Source organism: Bidens hawaiensis, unplaced genomic scaffold (assembly GCF_021521415.1).
Source record: "Bidens hawaiensis isolate Kalapana, Puna unplaced genomic scaffold, B.hawaiensis_p1.1 tig00000636_1, whole genome shotgun sequence".
NCBI lineage: Eukaryota > Viridiplantae > Streptophyta > Magnoliopsida > Asterales > Asteraceae > Bidens > Bidens hawaiensis.
The window spans coordinates 2,860,544-2,881,289 of record NW_027491038.1 but is presented as its reverse complement, the minus strand read 5'-3'; the positions used below and the strand labels follow the sequence as shown (position 1 = coordinate 2,881,289).

Here is a 20,746-nt window from a genome sequence, read left to right as displayed (position 1 = left end):
TCCTCCATATAACCGAAAGCAATGAAATTGTCAGCCACTAAGCGTATACTGGTCCCACTGCCCCGAACTATATTTTGGATAACGTGCGCTACAGGCGAGAGTGTAGAAACTCTAATTTGTGAGAAATGTGAAAACCTTTAAACCTTGGTAGATGTGACTATGAGGGATCACACCTTAATTGTGGGATTAGACCAGGGAAATAGAAATGTACCTTAAGCGTGGGGTAGGGGTGGCCAACCTCTTAACTGTTGAAATCTTTATAGAAATTTGTATAAACTTAAAGCTTGGAAAAGATAATTGTTAAGAATATATCATCCTTTAGTTAGTAATGTAAATCTGAAATAAATAAATGATAGGATTGTATTTTACCAACTTGAGGATCCTTGATCCTTTAAGGATTCATGATCCTGACTAGACAAAGTACTTCTTAAGATGGATAGCATTCCATGCTCTTGGTAGTCGGTCACCTTCCATGGTAAGTAGATGTTATGCCCCCTTTCCTGCCTCTGACTCGATCAGGTAGGGGCCTTCCCACTTAGGTGCTAGCTTTCCATCTGCAGAATTAGTTGTATTTTGGAAAGCCTTCCTTATGACCAAATCTCCTTCTTGAAATCTTCAAATCTTGATGTTCTTGTTGTATGCCCCAGCTATCCTTTATTGGTATGCAACCATTCTAATCTTTTCTATGCTTCTGAGCTCATCAACAGTATCTAGATCCTGGATAAGACTTTCGTCGTTGGCTTGAGGATCATGGATGCTTGTTCTAGCAGTAGGAACCACCATTTCTGTAGGAATTACAGCTTCTGATCCAAACACCAATGAGAAGGGTGTTTGACCTACTGCATTCTTTGGTGTTGTTCTATCAGCCCAAAGAACATAAGAAAGCTCATCAGCCCACTTGCCTTTCTTGGATCCTAGTTTTTTCTTCAAGTTGTTGATGATAATCTTGTTTCTTGACTCTGCTTGACCATTGGATTGAGGATGAATTGGTGTAGAAGTGATGATCTTGATGCCCCAACTGTCACAAAAGTTAGTAGTTATTCTCCCAATAAACTGGGATCCATTATCACAAACAATTTCAGATGGGATACCATATCTAGTTATAATGTTTCTTTTAATGAAGGATATAACTTTCCTTTCTCGGACTTGCACAAATGCCTCAATCCACTTAGAGAATAGTCAATCATAGCAAGCATAAAAACCTTTCCGCCTGGTGCTTTTGGTAACTTGCCAACGATATTCATTCCCCATTTCATGAAAGGCCATGAGGAGGATATAAGATACATAGGTTCTGATGGTTGATGAAGGATATTTCCGTGCCTCTGGCAAGCATCACACTTCTTTGAGTATTCCATTGCATCATTCTTCACCGTTGGCTAGAAGTATCCAGTTCTAAGTATCCTGGAGAATAATTCTCTTCTCCCTGTGTGGTTTCTGTAGTCGCCTTCATGGAAGTCTTGTAGCACCTCTTGTATTTCAGGATCCTCGATGCATCTCATATAGGGACCTGCGATAGACTTTATATATACGGTATCTTGTAAAATAATGGACTGTGATACCTTTATTCTAAAAGCTTTAGGGTTCTCCCATGTAGGGATTTCTCCATCTTGGAGGAACTTCTTGATTGGAAGGATCCAAAATCCTGCTTTTGGAGAGGATAAAGGATCCTTGCATTCTTTTGCATTATCCATTGTTACCTCCATAGCTTCCTATTCTCCAATTGTCGGAGACAATATGTGAATAATGGGTATTTTTACATCATTCGGAATCTTTAAGGACGATGCTAAGCTTGCCAAGGCATATGCCCCAACATTTTTTTCTCTTGGTACCTGCATAATACTAAACGACTTGAAGGATTTTGCTAATTCCTTCACAATTTCTAAATATTTGATCATATTCTCACCTTTCACAATATACGCACCGTTAAAGTGGTTAGTTATAAGTAAAGAATCTATATAAACTTGAAGATACTTGATCCTCATTTGTTTGGCTAAGAATAAACCTGCGATAAGTGCTTCATATTCTGCCTCGTTGTTGGTGGCTTGGAATGCACATGCAATGAACTGGGGTATTATGCCCCCCTGTGGCGATTTCAGTAGAATAGTTAATCCTGTTCCTCTTACGTTGGATGCTCCATCCGTAAAGAGGGTCCAAGGATCCTTGGTTTCTTTTAGCTACTGGACTTCCAAATCAGCTTCATTTTGCAAGTCACTACTGAAAATCAACCACAAAGTCTGCAAGTTCTTGTGACTTAATGGCTATCCTTCACAGCCCACTTGGCCATCCTTCATAGCCCACTTGGCCATCCTTCCTGACAATTCTGGCTTTCTAATCATATTCTTAATAGGATAGTTAGTTCTTAAAATAATAGTATATGCTTCAAAATAGTGTCTCAACTTGGTTGAGGCCATATTAAAGCAAGAATGAATTTTTCAAGGTGAGAATACCTGACCTTTGCGTCTAAGAGGCTTTTACTTACATAACATACTGGATGTTGTTGACCCTCATGATCCTTGGCCAGAATAGAACTGACTACATTACCTAAAATGACTAAGTATAAGGACAACGGCTCACCATCTATTGGCTTCATCAAGGCTGGTGCTGAGGATAAGTAACCCTTAAGGGCTTTCAGTGCATCCTCATGCCTTTGAGTCCATTCAAACTTCTTATTCTTCCTTTGTGACAATCGTCAATTTCAGGTTAACTCCGTTAACTCAACTCCGTCAATTCAAACTTAAGATCACTGAATCTATAACGCACACTTCATTGCATTTAAACTAGGGTTTAAATGACGCTTAACACTTACTACATGTGTAGTCTTTCGGGATTTGCACCGAAACGCAAACGATTGATAAATAAACGAAAACCGTCAAAACAGTAATTATGTGATAATTATGTGTTAGACTTATGTGTTATGTGATAACATGGTTATAAACGTTAACTCAAGACGAAAACAAGTTAGTTAGGCTAGAAAAACAATACTTGGAAGTAGAGGGACTTGAGTGTAACTTGTGTGTCTATAAATATAACCTTAAAAATAAAACCCTAACTATTATTATTATTCCCAACCCGATCGGCCCCCCCTCCCTTTGCATCCTTGCTGCCGTCCACTTCCACACACACATACATCAAGAAATCAAGTGTTTAATCCAAGAACTAGGTGCTAGGAAGGTATAATTGATCATCCTTTACATTCTTGTTGATTGATTTTGATGTTTGTTGGGTTATTAACACACCCTAGGCTGCCGATTTTGTTCATGTATATAGCTAATATGATTGTTATTATTTGGATGATGATTTGATAACTAGATTGAATCTTGTTGTATGGTGATTGTTGTGTCTTTGATTTGAGTTCAAACACAAACCCTAATCTTGTATGTAATGTGAAATTGATGTGCATGGATGGTGTTTATGGGTCTAGAGGGTTATATGGATGCATGATAGTTCATAGATTGTTATTATGTTGAGTTTGGATGCAAACAGTTTCTGGACAGAATGTGTATATGATGTTTAAGTGACTGTAACGAAGTGTAAACGTGAAAATTGGTTGAGATTATTGGTACTGCAGTAAACTAGGTTGAGTCTAGTTTCTATAAAGTATAAATTTGTAATTTTTTGATAAGTAGAAGTTAACTTTTATGATTTTACAAAAACGTTGTGCAAAGCTGAGCTGTTAGACCTGCTGTTAGGTTATGTTGTAAAGGTTATATCTCATGAACTACCAGACCAATTGGGTTGGTTCCACTTCTGGAAGTTGACTCATTGAGTTAGGAACCAAACCCAAGTGGTCTTGCATTTATTGGATTTTTCGTTTAACGGGAATTGCAAATAACATTCTGTTGTGCATGAATCTGACTGTTATGAGTTTGCTGTAATGATTTGATGATTGTGAGAAAACTATGAGGAATAAAAATGTAATAAAATATGTTCTGGAAACCTAAGACATATGTGCTTCTGTGATGATTTTTGGTAAATTAATTGAGATGCTATGATCGGTGAAATAGTACAATCTTTCTAGTGGGATTTCTGTCTCGGTGAAACTAGCTGCTGAGTTGTGTAAAAATGCATGAAATATGATATTTGTTATATAATTGTTATGTTTTGACCAAAATACCCTTGCGGGGAATAGTTGCTAATTGATTGCCATGATTTGACCAAATTGCCCTTATGGGGAATAATGGCTAGTTAATTGTTATTTGTTGACCAAAATGCCCTTACGGGAAAAATTGCTAGTAATGTACATTATGAATACATGACACGTATATGATTGCTTACACATGTGATGTGTCACAAAAACACTTGTTAAAGTCACACACGATTCACGAGCGAAACACGAAACATGTTATGTGCATAGGTATTATGTGCCGGGTCTAGAGACTCGATAATATTCCGACACTTAGAAAAATCTCTTTGTTGTTTTAGAACGTTAGAGAGAGTTTTTTCGGTGACGCGCATCTTGGTGATTATTTTGGGAAATTCTTCGCAAACAGTGAGTTTCACTTACCCCTTTTAAACTGTTTTAAACGCTTTTCTTTTGGGGGAGATAACACACTCCACAACGCATTTTTAAGATTTTGTTAGTAAATTATATATCACTTGTAAAGGCTAAGTGGCAAACGAAATAACTGAAGTCCTACACATCGAACCGGTTAATATTTTGAATAGCGAGTCACTGTTGAGTAGTACTACTGGGTTTGACAAACCCCACCCAACGCTAAACTCGACTGGAGGTCGAGCGGGTGTAATTTTGGCTAACACGTACCATGGTCTGGAGGACCTGGTGACAAGGCACTTACTAAACGAGTCAGCTTCGGTGTCGAACACTTAGTAATACTTGTTGTATAGACTAGATACCTATCGATATATAATTTGACATAACACTATCTGGTAACGTAAAACGCCGTAACGTGGTTACGCAAAACGCTTAAACGCCGTAACGTGGCTACGCAAAACGCTTAAACGCCGTAACGTGGTTACGCAAGACACTTAACGTAAAACGCTGAACGCAAACGCTAAACGGTTTATTTTATATAACTTGTGAACTCACCAACCTTGTGTTGACACTTTTAGTATGTTACTCTCAGGTAGCCGAGGCGGGCGCGCGGTTTAGGAACATGCATTGTGTGATAAACTTTTAACTATGCAAACTTGTTTTAACAGTTATATTTGGTTTTAAGTCGTCCTGCGTGACGCAACTTTTGATTAAAGGTTTTTACGCTTCCGCATTTAATTACTCGTAAACGTTTTCATGGTTTTGAAACTTTATTTTATGGTTTGATTATAACTGATGATTCCGATCCTGCCAGTTCACACCCTCTGACGGTAAAACTCCGTTAGTGGATTTTGAGGGTGTGACAGATTGGTATCAGAGCCATTGGTTATAGCGAACTAGAAGCTGCATGCATACTAGACTATAACCGCGACGACCCATTAGTTATAATGATACGCACTGCATAGGTTTGTGTAGTCTTGTAATCTTATCTCTTTACCTCTTTCACTCATACGCGCGCGCATACACGGCTTACCTGTAGGAATGTCAACGCCACCCTCATCATCATCCGATTCGATGACGCATGCTCACGGGAAGGAACCGCAGTTACCTACCGCCTCACCACCCCGAGTATTCCCGGAACTCGAAACTCCCGCACCGAAGAGGTACCGCCTATCCGGAGGCATTTACGAAAACGACGTTAGCTGGGATTGGTACCCTAACATGATCAAACGCATGGTCTATCGCGAACAAGTTCCCCCGTTACCTCACCCGAACCACCCTGCTTATCCCAACACCCTACCACCCATAACCGAACCTGTAGAGAGAGTTCTCGCAGCTGTTGTTTCATGCTTGGAGCGACGTGGGTTACATGCGCTATACGAGGGAGAACGTTTCCAGAATGTTAAAAGACGGAACCGAGACTAAGGAGGAGATTGCCCGCATGGCAGCGGCAATGAAAGATATGCAAGAGACTAGTGAGCAACAGATGAAGGTTATGATGAAGATGCAAGCTGAGATGATAGATTTGAAAGAGTAACTCCAAGAAGCAAGGACCCGAACCGAGATAGCTCTAGAGCGTTGCGATGTCTTACAAATGCAACTTGCTCAGAATGCGGCCGAGCCTGAGGCCGAGCCTGGGGCAGAGCCTGAAGTAGAACCTGAAGAAGATCCCGAAGAGGAGCCTGAGGAAGATCCCGAGGAAGATCCCGAGGAGGAACCCGAAGAAGAACCGGAGGAAGAACCGGCAGAGGAGGAGGCACACTCAGAGGTGTCCTCAGATGACGACATCTAGTAATGATGACACTTAGATGGAGGGGTTGTCTCCATCCGAACTATTATTTTTCTATGATTTTAAGGATTGATTGGAAATACTTTGTAGCGAATACAATGGTTTTAATCATGAATTTTTTTTAGACTAATATGTGGTTTTGATGTGATGTTGTTTCTTTCTTTCTTTCTTACCTATCTTTTTATTACATGTATGGTGTGTTGTATATGAAAGAAAAATTCATGTTTAACATTTTATACTGTGATTCTAGGAAATGGCTGGAAGAAACGCTGGACGAGGACGTGGTAACATCAGCATGACTGCAGCTGAACTCCAAACTCTGCTGAACGACCATGTTGCGGCCGCTTTAGCCGCACACGTTCAGAATCAAACTGGAGGTCCGAGTGGAACGTGTACCTTCATAAACTACCTTGACTGCAAGCCCAGTACGTTTAAGGGCACTGAGGGAGCTATAGGCTTCCTGCGTTGGGCTGAGAAGGCCGAGTCGGCCTTTGAGATGTGTAATTGTCCCCCTGTCAGTAGGGTCAAATTCGCTGCTGGGACACTTGAGGATTCCGCCCTCACTTGGTGGAATTCAAACGTCCAGATCCTTGGATTGGAATTGGCTAACGCGATGAACTGGGAGGAGTTCAAAAACATGATGCGAGAGGAGTATTGTCCGAGAGAAGAGATTTCAAAGTTAGAATCAGAATTTTGGTCGTTGAAGATAGTGGGTTCGGAAATCGAAGCCTACACTACTCGTTCGCACGAGTTGGCTGTGATGTGTCCGCGGATGGTGGATCCGCCGAGCAAGAGGATAGAAATGTACATTGATGGATTAGCACCGCAGATTCAGGGCATGGTGACGTCTTCCAGGTCAGCCACGATCCAACAAGCGATCCGTTTAGCTCACAAACTAACGGATCAGGCTGTGACCCAAGGTGCGTTACCACCTAGGGGTTCGACCACTAAAGCCCGTGACAATTCGAGTAATGATAACGTCAGCAACAGCAACAGTAACCAGAGCAGCGGGAAGAGGAAGTTTGACAACACCAGATCTTCATCCTCGAACCTCCCACCGCAACAACACTACCGTAAGCCCGAATTCACTCGGAGCTTTAACACTCAGAATCACAACAACAACAACGGTAGCGGGCAGGTTTCGAGCGGATATGCTGGGAAATATCCAAAGAGCAACAGGTGCAACTATCATCATGTTGGCCAGTGTGACCGTGTCAAGTGTCAAAGATGCGGAAAGATAGGTCACCAAGCGAAAGAATGTAGAGGAGACCTTGCGGCAAAGGGTGCTCCTAAGCCACCGATGACGACGAAGGGATGTTTTGAATGTGGGCAGGAAGGCCATTTCCGGAAAGATTGCCCCAAGCTGAAACAGAATGACAACAATGGGGGTAATGGAAGTGGCAGTAATGGTGGAGGCAATGGCAAGGGAAGAGCGTTTGTGATTGGATCGGGTCAAGCCCGCAATGATCCGCATGTGGTGTCTGGTAAGTTCCCTGTAAACGATTGTTTTGCTTCTGTTTTGTTTGACACTGGAGCTGATAGGAGTTTTGTGTCGAAAGCCTTTAGCCAACTTTTAGACTTAACTCCAACCCCGTTAGATGCTAAGTTTCCTGTTGAATTAGCTGACGGTAAGACTATAATAACGACTCACGTACTTGCGGGATGTAAGTTAAAACTGTCAGGTCATGTCTTTGATATCGACCTTATTCCTTTTACGCTTAGTAGTTTCGATGTCGTTGTCGGCATGGACTGGTTATCAGAGAACCGAGCGGAGATTATATGCCATGATAAGATAGTCCATATTACCACCCCTTCCGGCGAGATCATTTCGGTCCGAGGCGAGAGAAGCGGCATGACCACCAGCGTCATTACCCTTATGAAGGCGCAGAAGTATCTACGAAAGGGTCATCCGGCAATTTTGGCACAGATTGTTGAGAAACCCGCGGAGGAGAAACGAATTGAAGATATACCTGTTGTGCGAGACTTCCCGGAAGTTTTCCCGGAGGATTTGCCCGGACTCCCTCCTATTCGTCAAATCGAATTCCAAATCGAGTTGACACCCGGTGCAGCACCCATAGCACGAGCCCCGTATCGGCTCGCACCGGCGGAACTTCAGGAGTTGTCCACTCAGTTGCAAGATTTGTTGGATAAGGGTTTTATCCGACCTAGCTCCTCGCCGTGGGGAGCCCCTGTCTTGTTTGTCCGAAAGAAAGACGGGACTTTCCGAATGTGCATCGACTACCGGGAGTTGAACAAGGTGACGGTCAAAAACCGTTATCCTTTACCCCGAATTGATGATTTGTTTGACCAGCTTCAAGGATCGAGTTACTACTCGAAGATCGATCTCCGATCCGGTTACCACCAGCTGAGAGTGCGCGAAGAAGATATCTCAAAGACGGCCTTCAGAACACGGTATGGTCATTACGAGTTTTCGGTTATGCCTTTTGGCCTAACCAACGCACCAGCCGTATTTATGGATCTCATGAATCGAGTATGCAAGGCGTACCTCGACAAGTTTGTGATTGTTTTCATCGATGATATTCTCGTCTACTCCAAGAACGAGACGGACCACGAAGAGCACTTGAGGGTAATTCTGGAACTATTGAAGAAGGAACAACTGTATGCTAAACTCTCGAAATGTGAATTTTGGCTTCGCGAGGTTCACTTTTTAGGATATGTGATCAACGAGAATGGTATCCATGTCGATCCCGGTAAGGTAGAGGCCATCAAAAACTGGGAAGCACCTAAGACTCCGACTGAGGTGCGACAATTCCTAGGACTGGCCGGCTACTACCGGCGTTTCATCGAGGGATTTTCAAAGATTGCTCAACTCCTCACCGCTTTGACTCACAAGGGCACTAAGTACAATTGGGGTGACGCGCAAGAATCCGCTTTTCAACTGTTGAAAACCAAGCTTTGTAGCGCCCCTATTTTAGCCCTCCCCGAGGGAACGGAAAATTTTGAGGTACACTGTGACGCATCTATACAAGGTCTCGGTTGTGTGCTGATGCAACTCGAGAAGGTTATAGCCTACGCCTCTCGACAACTACGGGTTCACGAGAAGAACTACACGACCCACGATTTGGAACTCGGAGCTGTGGTGTTTGCTCTTAAGATATGGAGGCATTACTTGTACGGTACCAAGTTTACCATTTACACCGACCACAAGAGTCTCCAACATATCTACGATCAGAAGGAGCTGAACATGCGACAGCGTCGTTGGGTCGAGCTGCTTAAAGATTATGATTGTGCCATCAAGTACCACCCTGGCAAGGCCATTGTGGTGGCCGACGCCCTCAGCAGAAAAGAAACAGATAAACCCAGACGGGTGAGAGCATTGCAACTCACGATTCATGCCAGCTTACCCGATCAGATTCGCGATGCGCAACTTGAAGCTTTGAAAGATGATAATCTTCCATCGGAACTCATGCGGGGCATGAACAAGCAACTTGAAACCAGATCGGACGGGGTCCGATATTTTGAGAACCGGATTTGGGTTCCACGATACGGAGAGTTGAGAACTCTAGTGATGGACGAAGCTCACAAGTCCCGATATTCTATCCACCATGGCTCAGATAAAATGTATCATGATTTAAAGGCACTTTACTGGTGGCCGGACATGAAAGCCGACATTGCCACCTACGTGAGCAAATGCTTGACTTGTGCCAGAGTCAAGATAGAATACCAGAAACCATCTGGTCTACTGCAACAACCGGAACTCCCAATGTGGAAATGGGAACACATCTCAATGGATTTTATTACGGGTTTGCCTAAGACACCGACGGGATGCGATACCATCTGGGTGATCGTTGACCGGTTGACTAAATCGGCACACTTCCTAGCAATTAAGGAAACGGACAAAATGGAAAGACTGACTCGTGTTTACATGAAGGAAGTAGTGTCGAGACACGGAGTGCCTGTCTCGATCATTTCCGATCGAGATTCTCGTTTCACTTCGCACTTTTGGAAGTCGCTGCAAAGCGCACTGGGCACCCGTCTCGATATGAGTACAGCATACCATCCTCAGACGGATGGGCAAAGTGAACGAACTATTCAGACCCTGGAGGATATGTTGCGTGCATGCGTTTTGGATTTCGGAAGAAGTTGGGAACCCCACTTACCCTTGGTAGAGTTTTCGTACAATAACAGCTACCACGCAAGTATTAAGGCAGCGTCGTTTGAAGCGCTGTACGGACGGAAGTGTCGATCACCACTCTGCTGGGCAGAGGTGGGTGACAACCAAATCACTGGTACAGAACTGGTACTAGAAACCTCGGAAAAGATTGTTCAAATCCGAAATCGCATGGCAGCAGCACGAGATCGCCAAAAGAGTTACGCAGACAAGCGCCGAAAACCTCTCGAATTTCAAGTGAACGATCGGGTGTTACTCAAAGTCTCACCTTGGAAAGGTGTGGTTCGCTTTGGGAAGCGAAACAAACTCAACCCACGGTATGTTGGTCCGTACCGGATAACTGAGCGCATTGGTCCGGTGGCGTACCGACTGGACCTACCAACAGAACTCAGTGGCGTACACGATGTATTCCACGTATCAAATTTGAAGAAATGCCTATCTGATGAAACCCAAGTAGTCCCTTTGGAGGAACTACAAGTTGATGAACAGTTACGTTTCATTGAGGAACCAATCGAGGTTTTGGATTGGGAAACCAAAACGCTCAAACACAGCAAAATTCCAATCGTTAAGGTTCGTTGGAACTCGAGACGTGGATCGGAGTTCACGTGGGAACGCGAGGATCAAATAATGAAAAAGTATCCTCACCTTTTTGAAGGGTTAACCAAACACAGAAAACCGCGAAAATCGGCAAACCGTCAGACATCACCGGAGGTATGAATTAAATTTCGGGACGAAATTTCTTTCTACTAGGGGATGATATGACAAACTGAAATTTTTTTTCTTACTCTTTCAGACTCTCATCACGACTTGACTCAAATTTTCGGGACGAAAATTCTTTAACATGGGAATGATGTGACAATCGTCAATTTCAGGTTAACTCCGTTAACTCAACTCCGTCAATTCAAACTTAAGATCAATGAATCTATAACGCACACTTCATTGCATTTAAACTAGGGTTTAAATGACGCTTAACACTTACTACATGTGTAGTCTTTCGGGATTTGCACCGAAACGCAAACGAGTTGACGCAAACGATTGATAAATAAACGAAAAACGTCAAAACAGTAATTATGTGATAATTATGTGTTAGACTTATGTGTTATGTGATAACATGGTTATAAACGTTAACTCAAGACGAAAACAAGTTAGTTAGGCTAGAAAAACAACACTTGGAAGTAGAGGGACTTGAGTGTAACTTGTGTGTCTATAAATATAACCTTAAAAATAAAACCCTAACTATTATTATTATTATTCCCAACCCGATCGCCCCCCCCCCCCCCCCCCCTTCCCTTTGCATCCTTGCTGCTGTCCACTTCCACACACACATACATCAAGAAATCAAGTGTTTAATCCAAGAACTAGGTGCTAGGAAGGTATAATTGATCATCCTTTACATTCTTGTTGATTGATTTTGATGTTTGTTGGGTTATTAACAAACCCTAGGCTGCCGATTTTGTTCATGTATATAGCTAATATGATTGTTATTATTTGGATGATGATTTGATAACTAGATTGAATCTTGTTGTATGGTGATTGTTGTGTCTTTGATTTGAGTTCAAACACAAACCCTAATCTTGTATGTAATGTGAAATTGATGTGCATGGATGGTGTTTATGGGTCTAGAGGGTTATATGGATGCATGATAGTTCATAGATTGTTATTATGTTGAGTTTGGATGCAAACAGTTTCTGGACAGAATGTGTATATGATGTTTAAGTGACTGTAACGAAGTGTAAACGTGAAAATTGGTTGAGATTATTGGTACTGCAGTAAACTAGGTTGAGTCTAGTTTCTATAAAGTATAAATTTGTAATTTTTTGATAAGTAGAAGTTAACTTTTATGATTTTACAAAAACGTTGTGCAAAGCTGAGCTGTTAGACCTGCTGTTAGGTTATGTTGTAAATGTTATATCTCATGAACTACGAGACCAATTGGGTTGGTTCCACTTCTGGAAGTTGACTCATTGAGTTAGGAACCAAACCCAAGTGGTCTTCCATTTATTGAATTTTTCGTTTAACGGGAATTGCAAATAACATTCTGTTGTGCATGAATCTGACTGTTATGAGTTTGCTGTAATGATTTGATGATTGTGAGAAAACTATGAGGAATAAAAATGTAATAAAATATTTTCTGGAAACCTAAGACATATGTGCTTCTGTGATGATTTTTGGTAAATTAATTGAGATGCTATGATCGGTGAAATAGTACAATCTTTCTAGTGGGATTTCTGTCTCGGTGAAACTAGCTGCTGAGTTGTGTAAAAATGCATGAAATATGATATTTGTTATATAATTGTTATGTTTTGACCAAAATACCCTTGCGGGGAATAGTTGCTAATTGATTGCCATGATTTGACCAAATTGCCCTTATGGGGAATAATGGCTAGTTAATTGTTATTTGTTGACCAAAATGCCCTTACGGGAAAAATTGCTAGTAATGTACATTATGAATACATGACACGTATATGATTGCTTACACATGTGATGTGTCACAAAAACACTTGTTAAAGTCACACACGATTCACGAGCGAAACACGAAACATGTTATGTGCATAGTTATTATGTGCCGGGTCTAGAGACTCGATAATATTCCGACACTTAGAAAAATCTCTTTGTTGTTTTAGAACGTTAGAGAGAGTTTTTTCGGTGACGCGCATCTTGGTGATTATTTTGGGAAATTCTTCGCAAACAGTGAGTTTCACTTACCCCTTTTAAACTGTTTTAAACGCTTTTCTTTTGGGGGAGATAACATACTCCACAACGCATTTTTAAGATTTTGTTAGTAAATTATATATCACTTGTAAAGGCTAAGTGGCAAACGAAATAATTGAAGTCCTACACATCGAACCGGTTAATATTTTGAATAGCGAGTCACTGTTGAGTAGTACTACTGGGTTTGACAAACCCCACCCAACGCTAAACTCGACTGGAGGTCGAGCGGGTGTAATTTTGGCTAACACGTACCATGGTCTGGAAGACCTGGTGACAAGGCACTTACTAAACGAGTCAGCTTCGGTGTCGAACACTTAGTAATACTTGTTGTATAGACTAGCTACCTATCGATATATAATTTGACATAACACTATCTGGTAACGCAAAACGCCGTAACGTGGTTACGCAAAAACGCTTAAACGCCGTAACGTGGTTACGCAAAACGCTTAAACGCCGTAACGTGGTTACGCAAGACACTTAACGCAAAACGCTGAACGCAAACGCTAAACGATTTATTTTATATAACTTGTGAACTCACCAATCTTGTGTTGACACTTTTAGTATGTTATTCTCAGGTAGCCGAGGCGGGCGCGCGGTTTAGGAACATGCATTGTGTGATAAACTTTTAACTATGCAAACTTGTTTTAACAGTTATCTTTGGTTTTAAGTCGTCCTGCGTGACGCAACTTTTGATTAAAGGTTTTTACGCTTCCGCATTTAATTACTCGTAAACGTTTTCATGGTTTTGAAACTTTATTTTATGGTTTGATTATAACTGATGATTCCGATCCTGCCAGTTCACACCCTCTGACGGTAAAACTCCGTTAGTGGATTTTGAGGGTGTGACATCCTTAAGATATCATAGAAGTCTTTACAATTCTCTAAGGACCTGTAAATGAATTGGTTGAGGGCAGCTACTCGGCTTGTAAACGAACAGAACGTTCGGTGAACTGTTCGTGAACCGTTCGGTGGGAAGTTCGTTTATGTTCGTTTATTTAATAAACGAACAAACATGATCACAAAATTTGTGTTCGTTTAATTAAATGAACGAACATGACAAATGTTCCGTTCGTTCATTTATGTTCATGAACGTTCGTTTATGTATTAATAGAAAATAATTAAATATTATCTGGATATGTCATCCACTTAAAGGTTTTATATTTGTTAATTTATGTTCATTTATGTGTTTTCAGATTTAATTTTGTTTATGTTTGTTTGTGTTCATTCACATTGGTTCATATATGTTAATTTATGTTCGTTTATATTTGTTTAGTTACGTTTGTTCAGATTTTAAACAAACGAACACAAATGTTCATTTTTAAATAAACGCACATGAACATAAATATTTGTTCGATTAATTATAAAGTTAAATGAACGAACACGAATATGCCATTGTTCGTGTTCATTCGATTCATTTACGGGCTTTCAATATTCACATTGATGAATACATCGGTCTTATTCTCTAGCCTCTACCGATTTTATTTGTGTTCGTTTGTGTTCGTGAACCGTACGTGAACACATTAATTTTCTTAATGAACGAACACGAACATAAATTCTCGTTCGGTAAGTGTTCGTGAACCATTCGTGAACACAATATTTTCTTAACGAACGAACATGAACAAGGCCTTGTTCGTGTTCGATCGGTTCGTTTACAGCCCTAGAAGCTACCCTTCCTGCCAGTCTTTGAATATCTTTAGCATTCACAAGAGACTTCTAATTGATGATGGCTTCAATCTGTTCGGGGCTTGCTTCTATTCCCCTCTTAGTGACCATGTAACCTAGGAACTTTCCAGACTTCATACTAAAATGGTACTTTGATGGGTTCAGTTTCATATTGTACTGATCCAGGATGTTGAATGCTCCTTCAAGATCTTTAAGGTGATCCTCAGCTCTTTTAGACTTCACTACCATGTCATCTATGTAGACTTCCATGGTCTTGCCTAGTTGATCCTTGAACATCATGTTGACTAGTTTTTAGTACGTTTCCCATGCAATTCTTAGTCCAAATGGCATAGCAATATAACAATATATGCCGGTAGGAGTCATGAATGCGTATCTTCTTGATCAGATGGTTTCATCTGAATTTGTTGAAATCCAGAGGAAGTATCCATAAAAGTTATCATTTCATGTCCTGCTGTGGCATCCACCATGGAGTCAATGTGTGGCAAGGGGAAATGCTCCTTATGACATGCCTTATTTAAATCAGTAAAATCGACACATACTGTAACATCACGGGAATTTTGGGCCAAAAATGACAACTCTCCAAAGTTAAGGGACTAATTCTGCCAAATTCGAACTCCAAAGTTAAAAATGAAAAATATGTTTTCTTGTCCTATCGTGCTACGTGATGGGGACAAGGGACAAGCCATCGCGTATCGCGAAGGGGCTTGGTCAAACCTTCTGGAAGGGTTAACAGCGATACGTGATCGCTGGTTGAACCTACGTCATCGCGTATAGCGATGACGTGTCCTGACACCTCTGGCACAAGACTGCCACGCGTCCACACGTGGCACACCTCTCGCCACGTGTCCCGACACGTGGCAACACGTGGCACATCGTCCGCCTCGTGTTAACATGTGGCACATCGTCTGCCACGTAGCAACACGTGGCAGACCTACGTTGTGACTGTGCATAGCTACATCGCGCTACGCGATGGGTGACTAGGAGCCTATCGCGTATCGCGATAGGATCCAAATTTTTGTCTATAAATAGAAGGTCTGGGTTCTTCATAACCCACACCAAAACACAGCTTACAATCATCTCTCTACTCTCTCACTCCACCTCGAAATTCGTGCCAACGATCCAGCAAAAGCCTTCGGGATTGCTTCAGCAACCCGAACTTCCCGTATGGAAGTGGGAGTTGATTACCATGGATTTCATTACCAAACTCCCTAAAACGACTCGACAACATAATGCAATTTGGGTAATTGTGGATCGATTAACAAAGTCCGCACACTTCATACCCATCAATGAGCCTTACTCAATGGACAAATTAGCTCGTATCTATGTTAACAATATTGTGGCTTTACATGGAGTACCACTGTCCATTATTCTGACCGAGACAGTCGTTTCACGTCTCACTTTTGGAAAAGCTTCCAACAAACACTCGGCACAAAGCTTAACCTTAGCACCGCCTATCATCCACAAACTGATGGGCAAAGCGAAAGAACAATTCAAACTTTGGAAGACATGCTCCGAGCTTGCGTGATAGACTTAGGTGGAAGTTGGGATGACCGCTTACCCCTAATGGAATTTTCATATAACAATAGTTATCATGCAAGTATTCAAGCCGCACCGTTCTAGGCGTTGTATGGTCGAAAGTGTAGAACTCCCGTGTGTTGGTCTGAAGCTGGAGATAATCAATTATCCGGACCCGAGATAGTCCAAGAAACCACCGACAAAGTTATCCAAATCCGCGAACGACTTAAGACGGCACGTGATATCCAAAAGAGTTATGCCGATGTCCGTCGTAAGCCGTTAGAATTCAATGTCGGTGATAAAGTTCTTTTGAAAGTCTCGCCATGGAAAGGCGTAGTCCGCTTCGGCAAGAAAGGTAAGTTAAGCCCTCGATTCGTTGGACCCTTTGAGGTACTTGAACGAGTTGGTACCGTCGCATATCGATTGCGACTACCCGAGGAAATGCAGGGGATACACGACGTATTCCATATCTCGAATCTGAGTAAATGTTTAGCCTACGAATCTCTTACGATGCCGTTAAAAGATGTTGAAATTAACGATAACTTAAAATTTGTTGAGCGCCCAATTCAAATCGAGGATTCAAAATTAAAGAAACTCAAAAGACGAACATTGAAAATTGTGAAAGTGAAATGGGATTCTCGACGAGGACCCGAGTATACTTGAGAACTCGAGTCTGAAATGAGAAAGAAATACCTCCACTTATTCTTGTGAAGCAATCTCGAGGACGAGATTTATTTCAAGGTGGGGAGGATGTAACATCACGGGAATTTTGGGCCAAAAATGACAACTCTCCAAAGTTAAGGGACTAATTCTGCCAAATTCAAACTCCAAAGTTAAAAATAAAAAATCTATTTTCTTGTCCTATCGCGCTAAGCGATGGGGACAAGGGACAAGCCATCGCGTATCGCGAAGGAGCTTGGTCAAACCTTCTGAAAGGGTCAACAGCGATACGCGATCGCCGGTTGAACCTACGTCATCGCGTATCGCGATGACGTGACCTGACACCTCTGGCACAAGACTGCCACGTTTCCACACGTGGCACACCTTTCGCCACGTGTCCCGACACGTGGCAACACGTGGCATATCGCCCGTCACGTGTTAACATGTGGCACACCGTCTGCCACGTAGCAACACGTGGCAGACCTACGTTGTGACTGTGCGTAGCTAAATCGCGCTACGCAATGGGTGACTAGGAGCCTATCGCGTATTGCGATAGGATCCAAATTTTTGTCTATAAATAGCAGGTCCGGGGTCTTCATAACCCACACCAAAACACAGCTTACAATCATCTCTCTACTCTCTCACTCCAACTCGAAATTCGTGCCAACGATCCACCTCGAAAACCGTGCCCCGATTCCTCGATAAACGTGTCATACCTCGATATTCGTACCACTCCCCGATGACATTCCGAGCAAGAAGGTGGTGACATTTTTACAACCCGGCGATCACCTCGAAGTGCGTGCCGAGAAGATTTGGTGTCTCGATTTGCGTGCCAAAGTGAAGTGGCGATCAAGACGAGTGTTGAAAAGGCTAAGCGGCGTAGAAATGCTGCTCGAGTATCTAGGAAGTATTAAGCCAAGGAAAGGTAAGGCTTACTACCCGACTGAAATAATAATAAAATATTATAAAGGCTTAATGCCCTAAGTCGTAATTATACTCGATGTTTATAAAAAGAAAAGTAATATAACAAAGAAAAGCAATAACGAAAGAAATATGAAAGTATATATATTATATATGTGTGAATTATATATATAATTCTTTGTTATGATTATTATATAAGTAATAGGGATATTCTTATATGATAAAAGAAAAAGAATATGTTTCTTAGAAAAGAAGAAACGTCGGGTTTTTATTATAAACTAAAGGTTTATAAATATTGCTTTTAAAACTAAAGGTTTTAAAGTAAAAGAAATAAACTAAAGGTTCATCGAGGTAATAAGACTAAAGGTCTTAAGCCGGATTGTATATCCGACTAATAAAAGTTATACTCGTACTATAAGTGCGAGATAGCAAGAAAGATTACGCAAGGACGGTGTTGGAAACCGATCCCGATCAAAGGTGAATATGCCCCACTTTTACAAACTTGTTTTCAAATAAATAAATGTGTTATGTGTAAAACTTTACATGAGACTAAGTGTCTCTAAAACATTATTAATAAGAGTAAAATCCTAGCCCTCAGGCTGTAGTATACGTTTGTATGGATCCTTACATATGTGGTAAAATGCGATGGGCACATCGCACCATGCCTGGTCACGACCTCCAGCCACGATGGGCCGAACCAAAGTATGTTCGAGTGAGAATGACCTTGTGTATATTTATGGTACCTAAGTACGTCGGGACGTTGCGGTGACCTAGGTAGAGGATCGAGTTTATAATGATGTTGTTTTAACTTTAATATTCCTAAGCCAAGATGGGCCGAGGCACGCGTAACCCTTGAGGGGTAACAAAGTGAAAGAAAATGTTTTCGCGTCAGCATATTCACCAGCATTCGTTACTGACGTATTTTTATAACATTTTGCAGGTAACCAAGATTAGAGCTAAAGGACGAAGGCTCAAGAATCCGATGGCTCGGATAAATTTTAAATGTTAATATAACTAAATGGTGGTTTTGTAAACCTAAAACAAGTAAACACAAAAGAAACTCGTTTCCATCTTTTGTAATGTAAATATTATATAACTTTGATCCCTATGTTTTATAAAGTCTTCCGCTAATTAACCGTAACTCTGATATATTTACAAATATGGTACCAACTATCGAGTCACACGCCTAGGCCTAGTATGGGGGTGTGACACATACTCTCCACTTTCCGTTTTTCTTAGAAGCCACCACAACATTGGCTAACCATCATGCATACTTTACCTCTCATATCATACCTGCTTTGCGAAGTTTTTCAACTTTTTCCTGGATAATAATATTTCTTTCAAGCGCAAACCTCCTCCGTTTCTAGTGGACCGGCCTGATAGAAGTATATATCCCTAATTTATGTGTAATAATAGCTTTAGATATACCTGCCATATCAAAGTGTTTGAAGGCAGAGGTGGACTTCCTGTGTTTGAGGAAGGTACCAAATCCTCCTCAATATTGCTGAGGATATTGGATCCTATATATACCTTTACGTTTGGATCCTCAGGGTCCAAGGACATTTCTTTCAAATCTTTCTCCCGAGCCTCCAGTACCTCTCTTTAATTGTGAATTGATTGTTATGCGATGGTTTGCTTTGTAGGTGGCTTCATAGAGGAGGTGTAGTAGTTCCTTGCTTCTGCTTGGTCACTATCTATCTTTACTACTCCCCATGGGTTTGGGAGCTTGATACATTGATGGTAGGTGGAAGCTACTGCTTTCATTTCATGTATCCATGGCCTGCCAAGAATTACATTGCAACATGAAAAGTTATCTATAACACAAAACTTTTGGAAAGAATTTACTCCCTTAATATAAATAGGCAGCTTGATGTCCCTCAATGTGTTTATGGTTTCTCCACTAAAAACAACAAGGACAGATGATCTTGGTGTGACATCTGATTCAAGGATGTTCATTTTCTTGAGCACATCAGCTTGAATTATGTTTACTGAACTCCCGCCATCAACTAGGATCCTGCAAACATAGAGATTAGGAATTAACAAATTAATAATCAAACCGTCATAGTTAGGATCTTAAAGATGCATGCGATCCACTTCATTAAAGATGATAATCCTTTTATCGGTTAATGTGGTCGTACGGATGGGTCTTTCACCATTTTCCAACTTGGTTTCCTTGGCATGCCTTTTCGCCAAGGAGAATGAGGTCCCACAAATGTTTGAACCCCCAGAGATAAAATTGACGATTTGTGCGTCAGGTAGTGGTGGAGATGCTTTCTGTGGAATGTCTTCAAGATCCTAGATCCTTGACTTCTTTCTTCCTAGGAGTTCCTTGAAGTGGCCGTTGCTTAGAAGATACCCAATTTCTCTCCTCAGGCCGATACAGTCATCGGTCATATGGCCGAAATCTTCGTGGAATGCACATCATTTGGAGTTATCCTTGAAGGATGTTGACTTCTCATTCTTTCGAGGCCATCTTGGTTTTTTCTGCAAGATCCTTCATAGCACATATTAAGCCATGGGTATCAAAAGAGAAGCAATACTCAGAAATTCTTGGATAATCCTCATCCTCTTCTTCAACCGCGCGGACTGTTTGGTTGTTAAACTTTGAATACGGCTTGGGGTTGTTGTTCCTGAATGAGGATCCTTGTTTCTTGTTATGTGACTCCTATTTTGTTGGAGTTCCCAATCATTCTTGGATCTTCTTATCATCCTCCAGCCTTATGAACCTGAGCGCCCTGTTTCCGACTTCATCTATGGTCATGCATGGGGTCATAACAAGATCATCATAAAATGAGGAGCCCTTATGTAACCCCATCTTGAATACCTCAATAGCCGTAGCCAT

At 41.5% G+C, this 20,746-nt stretch overlaps 1 protein-coding gene across 1 annotated transcript; it reads right to left on the bottom strand.

The window, feature by feature from the left end:
• Nucleotides 1–19,524: 19,524 nt before the first annotated feature.
• Nucleotides 19,525–20,746, bottom strand: LOC143637632 (uncharacterized). Its single transcript, XM_077104973.1, has 2 exons — nt 20,631–20,746; nt 19,525–19,918 (listed from the first exon to the last, which is right to left on the bottom strand). Exons 1-2 carry the CDS (start codon nt 20,744–20,746, stop codon nt 19,525–19,527), a joined length of 510 nt encoding a protein of 169 aa, XP_076961088.1.